Genomic DNA, 14,230 nt, shown 5'->3' with positions numbered 1-14,230 from the left:
AATTTAACCAAATTAATTAAATCTTTGTTCAAAAAGTTCAATAAAAATTCAGAATTAGCAGTGCGACCTGTACAAAATATTTTATTTCTTATCTCGTTCATTTTGAGCTTATTCAAATCCTTTTAAAGAAAAATACTGTGAGTATTAATACCTGATCAGTATTTGCTCCAAAATTTTTTTAATCGGTACTCGAGGATCGAGTGGACATTTCCTTCAACCATGTTGTAAAAAATTATTTATAACAATTTTTTTCATAACTTCACATAATTTTAAGTTACATATTTAACCTTATTCTCCGAATTTTTGGTCTTTAAAATAAAAAAATTTGTTCGGTTACGTTAACTTTAAGCAAAGATACAGCAATTTAAAATACATTGGACTCGCAAATATTGATATCAATTAAGGAAATTTTGAATATCGGTCAGGATTAATATTTACACTATTTTTATCTAAGGAGATTTTAACAATAAACTCAAAATCAATGAGATAAAAATAGAATATTTTGTACAGTCGTATTGCTAATTCTAAATATCATTTCAGCAAGCTTTGAACAAAGATTCATTTAATGTGCAAGATAAGGGAAAAGTATTTTAGAGGAAGAGGAAAAACAATTGAAGGCAGAGTAAGAAGTTATTCAAGTGTTTAACAATGAAATGTCTTTTTTTCATTTACAATTACAAAGAATGTACACGCTTATAAACAAACAAAGAGAAATGCGCCGAGAAGTTACAGTACAGATCTGACGCGATGCCATAAAGCTCTTTGCGTGGAAAGGTCTCATAAAAAATTACCGGAGAGATGCTAGACTCGGTTACTCGTCGGTGCGTTGAGGATGTTACATCAGCTGGACCAGTCGCTGCTATCATACATTTGTATATCCGAATTAAGCACGCTCTCTCACGCAATCGCGATCGCGATTTTCTTTTTACATCCCTTCATCGTGTCCTTCCCCGCGGAAATTGCGGACAATAAACGCGCAATTGCGTCAACCGGCTGTGCAATGTAAATGTCGTTACGTTTGTACATAATTCGATAATCTTGAGAGATGTGGGAACAACCGAGAAAATCATCCCGCAGGCGTGAAAGCGGAAGGAAGTGTTGTGTGGTAAAATATGGAACATCTGTCCTCCTATTTCCAAGCCGCGAAATAACACTGGTTGATCCGAGCCCAAAGGAAATTAAACACGGGCATTCTTTCATCACCCAAAAATACCTCTGACAAAAGATTTAGAAAATACTATCGCTTTCAAAGCGCTATCCAGAATTATCTTTTTGCTCTGAAAGCACCATTTCTTTTAATAAAAATAAGTTTCAATACACGAATAAAAATTCTTTTTGCGATATTACTTTTTGCGATATAATATTTTAATACCTTTATAGAAATTTAATATTAAAAGATAGATCAACTATTTATTTTGAACTATTTATTAAAAGTATTAAAAGAATTATTGTTATCGATGCTTTTAATACTGAAAATAAATAATTATTACCTTTCAATATTAAAAAATTGGTCAGTATTAGTTGGATTTCTGTAAGAATAAAATATATCGTTTTAGCATGTGAAGAAATAATATACGTGTATTACAAAGTTCTTCGAAATTATATATAATATATTATAATTGTTTTGGATACGGTTTACTGCTTTAAGTAATAAATATCTCCTGTCAGTGACACTTTGGGTGGCGAAGTAGTTATTAAATCGTTCGTGAGTGTCACCTGTGACTTATTACAGAATGGCGTGACTCATTATTAATATGATTTATGATATCGCGATTATTTGCATTATTCTCGATACGTCTTGGACGAGGAGAAAGTTTTTCTTTTAAATGGTGAGAACGTCGATGGCGGGTCCAGGAGAAACCCGGTGTCGTCGAAACAGTTTCATCAATCGCGTCTGAAATCAATTAAACACAGATATTTTCTCTATTAAGAACGCCGCAGACTCCCGAATAAGAACTCGACCATACCCGTGCCCGGAAGATACGAAATCGCGAGCCCTGCAGTCGCTTTGAACACACATTGTCAAGATCCCTCTCTTCACGCACGCGTCCACCATGCAGAATCCAAAAACCTATTCAGCCTCGTTGGAAGGCGAGCTTTTTGTCCGTCCTAAGCAAAGACCGAAAACGCATTCCCCACCATCCATCGTCGATCGCGGAATCTCGCCGTTTAGCTTATGAAATAGGAACTTTATAGATCGCGGTCTTCTCCGCGAGGAAGGATAAACTTGAAAGAATCAATAAGTTCTTTATGAAGCGATAAATTTTTCATGTTGGAAATATTATTGTTGGTTATTGAATTTTCTTCTACACGGAAAGAACAGTTTTACTTAAGTAAAAATATAATTAGATCTAAAAATAATTTTATTAAATTGTTAAAATAATTATGTAGAACGCTTAAATATTGATAACATGCTGTAAAAAGTTTTAGCAATCGATTATCCTATATATATCCTATACCCAGCAAGAAACTTGCAACGTTTATAATGTTATTGCAAAATTGCTGAGATCTATGATGATCTGTGCTGAACAAATTTATAAATGTCCTACTCTCTAAACTCTTTGGAGTAGAATCTCATTTTAAAAAATTGAAAAGTGAGCCTTGAAAAAGAGTGGCTCAATTTTTAATCTTTAAGAGTGAAAGAGATTCACTTCAAAAGTTTTAAAAAGTACATAATTATTTTAATCATTAATTTAAACAGAATTATTTTTAGTTCTGAAGCTAATTAAATTTTTAGATATTTCAGTAAAATCGTTCTTTCCTACTTCAATTTTTTTACCGGATGAGATAGAAAAAAAGATTTATTATACATAGCTCGGCATTAATATTACATACGTAACTTTTTGTTCTTTCATACTTTAATTGCATCATTAATAGAAAAAAACAATTAGGAAGATTAAAAATCTCTGAGAAATCAGACACGAATCTCCGTCAATTCGTTCAAGTTCATCCGTGTCTTTCCTCGCAGAATCGTTAGATGAAATAGTAGGTCTGGTGTGTCGCAGGCCGGCTTCGTTTGTTGCCTATAATAAGTATAAGAAACTAATCAGCGTTGTCGTTCGTAAATCCGATTCGGTGCACGGCGGAGTGATCTTTGGAAGTATTCTTCATCGCTTGGATCGTTCGTCAAGTGTCGTCATATAGTAGCACACATATCACAGCATACCTTTAACGAGCTTGCACTTGTTAGAATAATATAATACGATGTCGTCGTGCTTCGGGGCAAGGTAAACCCACCATACAAGAGCGAAAATACCAAAACGGAAAGTCTTATCGAATCGGTTCTCTTATCGGTGCAATATATCAGTGTCCCGAATAGATTTTCTGATGCGTGGTATGTTACGGAACATGATGTCGTAGAATATTAAAGAATTCAGGCTTAAAAAAGCTGCAGGTACTACAAATGACGGAAACCTTTTTGGAAAAGCTAAATGATATCTCATTTATTTGAAAAAGGAGAGTATAGAAAAAATATTCTCTGTCAATATCCTTTTGTACTTTATAGACGCGTATATGGAATTTACACTTTTTTAGAGAGCATTATCGATTTTTTTTGTTTTTTTTTTACATAGAGTTCTTTTTAACGAAACGTAAGTTTCCGATGGTTCACCTACAGCCCCTTTTTGCATCGAATTTTTTATCAGAGGTGAATAAAATTTAATTAAACGGTGCTGCGATAAATTACTGCGCAGAAGTTTGAATTAAAGTGCCTCGTCGTCGCATATAAAAGCCGAAGAATGTGATAACAATAGATACTTAATCCCTGAATTGCGCAGGAATGCTCGTTTAAAGCTAATCAATGAAATAAGCTGTTAAAAATGGACAGCTGATCTACAATAATGTAAATTAAAATGTCATACTTCGTGTTCCATGTATTGTAAATCCTACGTATTTATATGTAAATTAAAAGCTAGTATCGCCTTGCGGAATATCTTCTTCGAAGTAATCGACCGAAATGAAGCACTGAGAGTGATAGAGACCCAAGTCACAATTTCTAACGAAAAGTTAACAAAACTTATATCGAGGAATGTTCTCTAGCTAGTTCTGCAGCTGTCCAAGTGACGGAACGGAGAAACGTGTAAAATATTAGGACATTGTTCTAATGAATGTATAAATGTATTCGAGCAATTCGATCTATGGCATCGCAATGAGCAAAAGTTAGAGCGAGTTACTTATATATGGCCTATTAGAATATATGTAGAGTATCCGTTCTTGTCCTAAAACTCTCTTTGTGGCTTAGGTCTATATAAATTTCAACGCTTCAAATAATAAATACACGAAAAAGCGCTCTGTATCGCCAAAATCGCGTGTCCCACAAGCTGAGACGCATATATTACCGCGAAATTTTATTTGGAATGGTACAATGCATCTGTCACGATCATCGGGCATACACACGTGTACGTATGTACATGTATACACAACTGCTTCCGATTCGCGAGAGAGATCGCGAGGTCGCGTAACGTCGTTGTCGTCGCCGCGACCCTGTCGAGGAAAGGAAAGAATGAGGAAGAGGAAATGATATGCACCGGAAGAGCGGCTTATACCGAAACGAAAGCGTATGTGTGTATATGTGTCTTTAAACGTTAAGCCGCACGCGAGTTGCAAAATGTAGGCGAATCGAAAGAAGTTCACAAAGGGATTCATCTTGTGAGCTTGGCTATCTAATCTTCGAAATCGGACATTAACTTTAGTATCCTTAAACTCCTGCCTGTTTTTCTTTCCTCTCATTCTATCCTTTTGATAAAATAAATAAAAAAATAAGAATCTCTTGCTCGAAATTTAAGTCTGCCAATCAGATGTTGTTAATCCTCAACTGCAGCTATGAAAACTACATCTTACAATTAGTTCTAACGCGTCCTGTTTAAAATACAGAACGCATGTGAACCTCTGCCGTAAGGCGATTGATAGAGAAAAGTTTAATGTTTTTTTTTTAAATCTACATTTTAGAACCTTATAATATCAATATACAGATTTTAGCCACCTAAAATTTTCCTTCTAAAAGATCTATTGTTATCGAAGATTAACACTAGAACTATCAAAACATTTAATTTTTGATCAGCTTTTCAAGCTTTTGTTGTAATATCTAAATGATTAAATTAATCAATTTGCTTTCTCCATTTATCCCTTTTTTAAAGATATATAAATAATAAATTTAAATAGTAAAAATAAATATGGTGATATCAAGACATTGATATCGAAGGATCCAGAGAACGAGCTAATTGCAAATTTTAAGGTCCGATATCCAAGATTAAACGTCCAATCTCGCTGAGACAAGTTCCCCATAGATTTCCTTTTCAATTCGTCCGCTTCTTCGACGATGACGAATTCGAACAGCTCGCTCAAACTGTACCGGAGTAGCTCTCGCTCGGCCAGACGTAGTATAAGTGACGTCGGCGTGCGTACGCTTGCTGGAGCTGTGCCTCGGATGCCCGCGACGATCCCTGCGGTCCTTGGTGACCTCGTGATAGACCGATGTCGGTATCCGGCTCTGGCTATACTATGGTACCACCGCCTTCTACCGGACTGACCACGTGGAGAGCGGCACCGCCGACCTGGCTGATCCCTGGCTGAAATTAGAGACAACGCGAACCACATCGTTGATACGGCAATACGAATAACGCGCTTCTGATCATTTAAGTCATAAAACACGCGTTATTCCCAAGAAGCATCTCGCGCATCTTTTATCCAAGCCAGAGATTTCTTTTTAATGGATAATTCATCACATTTGAATGAGCGAAGAACTAAAAAAAAAAAAAGAATTTCAATAAACTAATTTTTAATAATTTTAATTAGTATTTTATTTTCCGGAAAATTCGTGCCGCAAAAGATTTAAATTTAATAAATGAAATTAAAAATTTAAATCTTCTGCGTTTCAATTTTCTTTCAAAATCGGCATGAACTTTCCGGACAATCCAATATATTAAGAATTCAATTTCTAATTGTTTAGGAACGTATATTTTGATTAAGACAAATAACTTATGCTTCCATTAAGATCAGGAATTCATATCTTCATTCAATAGTGTTAAACATGTGACTCATGAATAGCTTAAACGGTCTGAATATATATAATTCTCACTTTTCTATCTTGCGAAAACTTTTCGGGAATAATGCAGATCTAGTAAGAGAAAGAGAATGCGTGAGAGCAAAGAGATATAGTGCAAATTGTGATATAAAATTCAGAAGCGCCGCCGAGAAGTACCTCGACAAGAACGTGTGTAAATGATTTCGAGCGTGTACACTATTCTACTTTCATGACAAATCCGTTCAAGCGGTAAATAAAGCAAAATAGAACGGAAAATGATAAGTCATACGTACCATGCGATAACTCAGGGAAGTCTCATCCACGATATTCTCTTGCATCAGCCAAAGCGTGGTACAGAACATTAATCTTTCCGATCAATCAAAAGTGAGAAAAAGGAATTAATGCTTTATCGGCCTTGAGAAATAAGCGCAAGCATCATCCGATTAAAAATGATAAAGACGCGCTATTTAAAATTATAAATCGCACTATTAAAATTATAAGTCACGCTAGAAAAAGAAGCAACGCACGCTGTAATGAATTTCATCGCGAACTACTCTGTAATTAGTTAGATATCTTTCGTAGCGTTTGCCAAAAGCGTGAAAGACTCGCTTTCATTAAATTGTATACATCACGCTGTGTGTTCTCAGCGTAATATAGTAAATTAATAGCAGTGATTAAAACATTCTTTTGAACACTCGATAATTGCGTTATGGTGTTTATAATTCCACTTCAAAAACGCTAGCGTTTAATTAATGGCAATTTAATGAGGCTATCCCTGATACTTTTGGTCAAAGTCATTAAATGAAAAGGTGTGAGTGTGGGATATTCTCGTGATACAAATGCTCTATGCAAAACGCCCAGGAAACACTATTCGAGCCCTAATATCGGAACCTGTAGTATAATGTAAAAAAGAAAAAAAAAGAAAAGAAGACATGCGATGTTCTTGACAGACTGTAAATAAATATCGTCTTACATGTGTCATCATACATATGTATGTACGTATACATATGTATGTGTCGCATAAAAGACTCTCCCGGCCGTTCTCCCTGGAGCTTCTGCATTGCACTTGATTGAACAAAATTTCAACAAGCGGGAAGCAAGCAGCGATCGTTCATTCAAATTTTCGCTTTATTGTACAACAAGGCAAAATTCATTATTTTCAACAAAAGATTAAGTGTTTCTCGCATCTCGTATCGTAAGTTTGAGAGACGACAGTTTGGCTAAATAATTATTTTTCGTTGACTTCTCTATTTAATGATCGGCTAAAGCTAGATAACACTTTACAGAAGATAGAAAGAAGATTTTCTTCAATAAAGGGGCCTGCCCTGTCACGAGACCTCATAGGGTTTAAACAACATTGCTCTCGAAGATGCAAACCAAAAACATAAATATATCAGTAGTCGATCTCTATTCTATAGCTCGCGTAAATTTTCTGCAATATTCATCGCGAGAATATATCTTGACCAGACCATCATTAGGCACAGATATCAACGACAGTCTATACTATGAATGAACTTTAAGCACATACTGTGAGTAGTTTTTTTTTATTTGCAACGCATGCACTAACCAAATATTATAGAATTGATAACATCTAAGTAGAAGATAAGTTAAAGCCTCCGTTTCCCGCAAAAAAATAATATTAATTAAAACTATATTAATGCATCTGAAAAAAAAAAACAGATATCACAATGTATGTGCGCGCTCTATACTACTTAATTTGAAATGTCTATGTTCATGCATTTCGAGTAATAATCTGTATTCAAAAATGATGTAATTTATCTGTGATCTAGTCCAGGAAATATCTCGGAAAGATTGTCCGAAAAATTTTTATAATACATAGAAAGATAAAAAAAATATTTAATATACAAAAAAGTCCTATGATTCAAGATTTCCCGAAAAAACAGATATATATTTTAAATTACAGATATATATTTTAAATCGTTCACTCATAGTATCGTCCGTCTATGTACTTCTGTAATTATATACACGATATAAACTTAGAGAAAAATATTTAAAAAAAATCCTCAATGCATTTCTCTATGATGGCACCTCCCAATATTAACAGAATTTAAACGCAATTATATACCTTAAGGTCGTAGATTTAAATGTGAATAGGGACTCTCTAAGATTAAATATACTGATTGTAATATATAAAACTTAAATAACAGCGACGCGATCGTCATATCAAACACCCGGCAAGATAATACCGAATTCGTCAGTGTATCTTGTTCTAATACTTCCAAACCAGAATAATCACTTGTCTTAAAGATGTCCTTCCGTCACCACGAAGGTAAAGGAAGACTATCCAAAAGCATTACAAGATTTTCCTGTGCTTTTGTCACGATAACATCATTCTAGATTCTAACTCTACGTATATATGTACAGAATTCTCGGATCATTCGACCAACAGACTCTACTCGACGGACTCGCTAAATAATGATTTGGAAATAACGGGTTACATCAGAGGTCGTTACATCGCATGGAATTGATATTACTAGTGTAAGGGTTGTTGCTATGATGGTGTGATGGCCTGTGCAGGGTGCTGCTTATCGTGAGAGGACCTACCATGTGGCCGGGTCTCGCCCACGTGTATACGTATCCATCCTGACACGCCGTCACGAAGCAATCTTCCCTAAATACTAATTCAGTCAGTCTCTCGTGCGCCAGCTTCTTGCATACCAGCGGCTCGAGGACCGGGCACTCGTCGAACCTGGGACACCAGGCGGTCCCTATCAACCTCATGGGATCGTCCATCACGGAACTAACCTTTTTACTTCCCGTCCCACCTACTAAACTCCCACCGACACTGTTATTCAGACTACTACTCGTCGTACTCGTCGAATTGCCGGTGCTTGCCTTATCGCCACCGTTATTTTGCACAACCGTCGTCGTGCTGTTATTGGCCGTCGTCGCCGTTGCACCTGTGCCGCTACTTCGCATAGTGAGGCTAAAGTTTCTCTTGTGATTATCACCCTTACGCTCACCGAAGCCAAGACCCGCTAACCTCTGCGTCAGCGAATTAACGGTTGCCACCGCGGCATTCGTGCTACTGCTATTGTTACTAGTCTCATTATTACCACTCGCGTTCTCCTTGAAGTTTATATTATTTGAATTATTATGTTTAGCATTCGAATTCGAATGGTGATTCACCGTTGTCGCCGCTCCATTACCACTATTAAACGTTCCCGAGGACGACAAGGTACCGCCACTGCATGCCGCAGAGGGTCTTTGCTTGGTACACACCGGTTGCCTCAGTACATCCTCCGTGATGTCCCATAGGCACAGTTGGGTGTCCTGCGATACACTGCCTAACCTATAGCACGTACCGCTCGACATTCTCAACTCAGAGCTACAGGAATTACGATTCGAGTGAACGCCACCGCTCTGCGAGGTCGTGGATAGACGGTGCGACTTCTCGTGGAAGTGATTATGATTGTTGTGCGACATCGTTGTCTCGTCATCCGAACCGCTAAAGTCGGGATCGTGATCACCATAGGATGTCGTGTACGGATCAAAGGCAACTACGCTCACCCAACTATGATGGCCTTGTCCTCGTGCCACCACCCGCTTCTCGTGGAAACTCCAAATAGTTACCAGATCGTCCTCGCCGCCTACCACCACGTAACGTCCGTCTGGCGACCAACACACGCACAAAAAGCCACCAAAATAGCTCCTTGCCGAGCCAACCAGTTCCATGGTGTTGTATTGAAAAACACGCAGAAATCCATCCTGTGATACCACGGCTAAATTCGTGCCACACGGACTAAAGGCGAATTCATTTATACAACATCCTTCTGCGCCTATCACCCACCGATACAGTGGATTTCTGGTGGATTTGGTTTTGCAGGTATATATGGCGTATCCGTCACCTGACTTGAATGACTGATAGTGCGGCGCAGTGGTGCCGCAAAGCAACTCTTCGTTATAGAGGTACAGCTGACCGGAGCTATGAGAGACCAGAAATAGGTTGTTTGAGCCAGGAACCCACTTTATACATGTCACCTTGCTCTTGTCTATCAGCCTCTGAAATATAAACGTTCTCATTAAAGATAACAAAAATATTCTCATATTAAAATAAAGCAAAATTAATAATGCCGAAACTGTTTAGAATTTACTAATCGTATCTTGTATCCAAAATTATTTATTAAAGATTTTATAAAAGAAATATTTAATAAAATTAATCTAATTAAAATAGCGCTTCTCTTATTTTGTAGCGATATAAAGCTTAGTAAAAAATACATTTTTATATTACAATCTCAATGTTATGATTGATAAACAAAGATAAAAAGAAAATAATACTAATAATTTGAAGATGATACTGAACGTTATTGAAGTATTAAAAATGTTTTACAAAGCGTGACTGTATGCGTGTAAATTATCAGACATTCATTGAAGTTGAAATAGGCAACACATTGTTTCATTAAGGTCTGTTTCTGCCAAAAGAAGACAGCAGAAAGTTATGTAATGTTACTTGTTGAGCTTAATTATTTGATTGAGATATAATTGCATTAGTGCGCGGGCCTACCAGTATAGAATAGCTCGATTAATGCGCTGCTAAATATTAAATACAGTCATTGCAGGATGTAGCGGATGGCGTGAAGTATCCTGATCAGCATTTATTTTCCAGTTTATCATGTTTCAATAAGATAACACAGACATATCATCAAGAACGGATAAGTGTTGACAGCTATTACACACATTGCCAGGAAACTACACAGTTTAATATTAGCTGCATAGAGAATTTTGTTTGAACTAAGAGATTATTTATCTCCACGTAAGCTAGCAGATAATACAGAAAATGATTCTCTCTAGCAAAGGCAAATGCAGATGAGAAGTTTTCCTTGAGATTCACGTAACTCATAAGAACTTGTCAATAGAAATTTCGTGCCAAATTTGCTTTTACATACGTCTTCATTGTACAATTTGCTGAGTTGAGAACTGTCCTTTTTTATCGGATCGATCAGCTGTATCTGCCCTGTGGAAAATCCCACCAGCAATGGAGCACTATCGGCCGTTGCTGTTGTTTGATTAAAATTGTGGCAGGTCGGATTCGTTCCTTTGTATAACTTCTTGTCCACTGGTTTATTCAAATCTACAGCCTGAAACATTTTATTATGTGTCAAGTTTCTTCAATCAAATCCTTTCAGTCGATAAATAATTTACTTCCTAGTGTACAAAAATTTGAAATGGCTACAATAATAATATATGCGATAAGTTATTTAAACTATTATATTGAATATATTTTTCATTTTACTAATTTCCAAAAGAATTTCCTCGCTTTAGTCAAATATCAAATATCAATGTACACTTATTTCACATTAGATCTGTTTCTTATTCCTGCAGTAGAACTTTCTTTCTCTTTTGTCTTTTGTCAAATATCAAACATATATCTCGCTTTAAATTCCCAAAGTATATAATAATATTAGATGTAGTAAAAAAAAATCCATTATTTTTGCATGAAATTGAATGGAAAAATAATGGATTTCTTTTTACACCTAATACTATTCAACCACAGAAAGCAATTTAAATTCCAAAGAAAATATACTAGTGCAACTGTAAAAAACAGACCTATTTTCTTATCTCGAAAACTTTTCAGAACTGATTTCAAATACCTGTGAGAGTTAATTCTGTCTTTTTATTTCTACACATAAATCAACGATTCCATCAACAATGCTAATTATAAGAATTAAGATAGTAGTATCATTTGCGATATCATTTAGATATGTGATTACTCAATATACTTCCGATGAGAAACATTAGCGCTAGTGATAATCGTCAGCTCTTTCGTTGACAAGTAAGAAAAAGGGGAAAAAAAGGAGGGGAGAAAAAAGCAGCAACGATTCGACCGCGGGTCGACCCAGAGGAAACTCTCGACATCGCGTTCGTCGTCGCGGAGGATGAGGCGAAACCGAGCCAACCAGTCCGCAAAGATGGAGGTCTCTCTCTCGACATTTGCGAGGTTAGGTCGCAACGACGACGGCTCGGATATACTCCAGACCGTCGCCGTCGTCGCTGGGTTATGGCTCACCTTCTTAACACCGCGATAGACGTAGACGTAGAGCTCCTTGCCGAAATTGAAGCACATTCGGTCACCGAGGCCCTGCGCACCCGTGGGATCTGCTGGGTCCGGCAACGTGACGAAGGACACCCTGACAGACGCGCTGCCCTGGCTGTTGGTATAGCCAACTCGGTTCGGTCTCGAGTACTCCGACAGGGTCATCAGCTTGTAGGTGCCCTCCCGCGTGACGAATTGTGTTTTCAGGTCCTCCTTCCCTCCACCGTCCAGCTGCACAGCCATCTTACCACCAGCAGCAGCAGCAGCAGCAGCAGCGGCGCAGCGGAGGAGCTCATCAGACACGCAGGGAAATATCGCTCGTAGGCCGCCCTCGTTACTGGCTCGTCGTCGTCACACCGACGTGTTGACCACCGATCGACAGCGTCCGACCGATCGACAGAACGTCCGGCCGACCGACCGTCCGTACGTGGTGCGTGCGTCGCCGTCGTACGATCGTCCGACTCCCCGACTCCCTCGTCGTCGCTCGCGTGTGGCTGAGACGGCTGAGTGGCTCCCCTGAGTCCCCTCGCCCCGGCCCACAACCCGTGCGCCCGTCTCCGTCTGCAGGCAACTTCACGCGCGCGAAGCGAGCTCCACCGCCGGCGGGGCCGGCTGCGAGTGCGGTCGGCCACGATTGGCAGAGCCACGCCGGGAAATCGTACGAGAGATTTACTGCCGTAAATCCGTAACGTTTCTCCACGTTCCTCGTCAATCTCACCGGCCGCCTGGCCTGGCTGGACTCTTGGCTCCGTCCTCTCTCTTTTTTTTTCTCTTACTGTATCCTTGCGTCCCTTTCTGTTTCGCACGACGGCGCTGGACGCGGATTAAAGGGCGCTCGAATTACTCGAAATACTACTCCGAATTCTCCGAAACCGTACGAACTGCTGCTTGTCTTGTGTAGTGCGCTCGTCGAACGGTGGCGGCGACTCGCGTTGCCAGGATTGCTCCAGATTTTTGCAGCGCCCTGCGCTTCTTTTCAATGCGTTCAAAATTTGTGGTAGTCTTGCAAGAAATATAAATTCACTTATTTCTTACAAGATTGTTGTCCTAATCGTATGACACTTCGTAATTATTCTCTTTTCTCAGTTTTCAACGGAAACTTTTTCTTTATTTTCTATCTAATGGATATCGTATAAGATTTTATAATTAGATTGGTATTTAAAGGAAGATTAAACCGAATAAAGTTTAAAATTAACTACGTTTATTATATAATGTGTGTTACATTCCAATTTAAATAACTTTGATATAATTTCAATGAAAAAAATTCTTATAATATCCATAGAATATAGAACATAGATTATTTCAGCAACGCTGCAATATTGATGCTATTTTCTGTGCTTTTCATATTTCAAATTTATACAGAATTTCTGAAGAATGTTTTTTCTTTAGTTTTTATAAATTTTTTTTCGATAATTGTAGAATGAGAAATCTTATTCCACATATTTAAAAATTATTAACATATTTGAAATATTTTGGAATGTTTTAGAATGTATGTATATAAAAAATTTAAAAAAAATAGAGACTTTCTCAGCATTTTTGAAAAATGTTTTAATTTGTAGTATAAAAAAAATCTGAGAAATTTTCTAAATAGTAATTAAATTGTACAGAAATGTTGCAAAAAATTACATGAAAAATTCAAAGAAAAATTTTTACCGAAAGAAGGCCATTTCATTTCAAGAACGCATTTACGCGCGATCGCTTGTATCGCCGAGATATTGCGCTCTCTTCACGGCACTGATGATGTCGTTGCGATGCGCGCGCAGTGAAGTTGGCAATCATCCGCTTTGGTACCGCGGCTCGTGCGGCCCTGTTTAGGGACCGGATATTTTGTAAACAAGTGCAAGCGAAGGGTCAATTAATTTCGCCCGGTTTTCCTGCTTCTCCTCGCTCGTACCCTTCCTATCACGCTATATCGTCGTTCGCACGTCGTCGGTGGGATGGACAATAATTGTATCAAAAGATTCCGCGCAATTTCGAACAAATTCCGTTTTCGAATGGAAGTAAGTTTTCGTTCTTTTTCTTTTCCTCTCTCTCTCTCTCTCTCTCTCTCTCTCTCTCTCTTCTCTCTTCTTCTTCTTCTTCTTCTTCTCTCTCTCTCTCTACGTCGTACGTCGTACGTCGTACGTACGTACTACGTACGTACGTACGTACGT

At 37.9% G+C, this 14,230-nt stretch overlaps 1 protein-coding gene across 1 annotated transcript; it reads right to left on the bottom strand.

Annotated features, from left to right (window-relative positions):
* Nucleotides 1–8,482: 8,482 nt before the first annotated feature.
* On the bottom strand, nucleotides 8,483–12,320 carry LOC105623941 (WD repeat-containing protein 20). Its single transcript, XM_012205311.1, has 3 exons — nucleotides 12,051–12,320; nucleotides 10,930–11,121; nucleotides 8,483–10,045 (listed from the first exon to the last, which is right to left on the bottom strand). Exons 1-3 carry the CDS (start codon nucleotides 12,318–12,320, stop codon nucleotides 8,483–8,485), a joined length of 2,025 nt encoding a protein of 674 aa, XP_012060701.1.
* Between the last annotated feature and the right edge of the window lie 1,910 nt (nucleotides 12,321–14,230).

The sequence above is a fragment of the Atta cephalotes genome, assembly GCF_000143395.1.
Source record: "Atta cephalotes unplaced genomic scaffold scaffold00068, whole genome shotgun sequence".
Lineage (NCBI taxonomy): Eukaryota > Metazoa > Arthropoda > Insecta > Hymenoptera > Formicidae > Atta > Atta cephalotes.
Note: the sequence above shows the minus strand (reverse complement) of the source record. Positions and strands in the feature narration are given on the sequence as shown.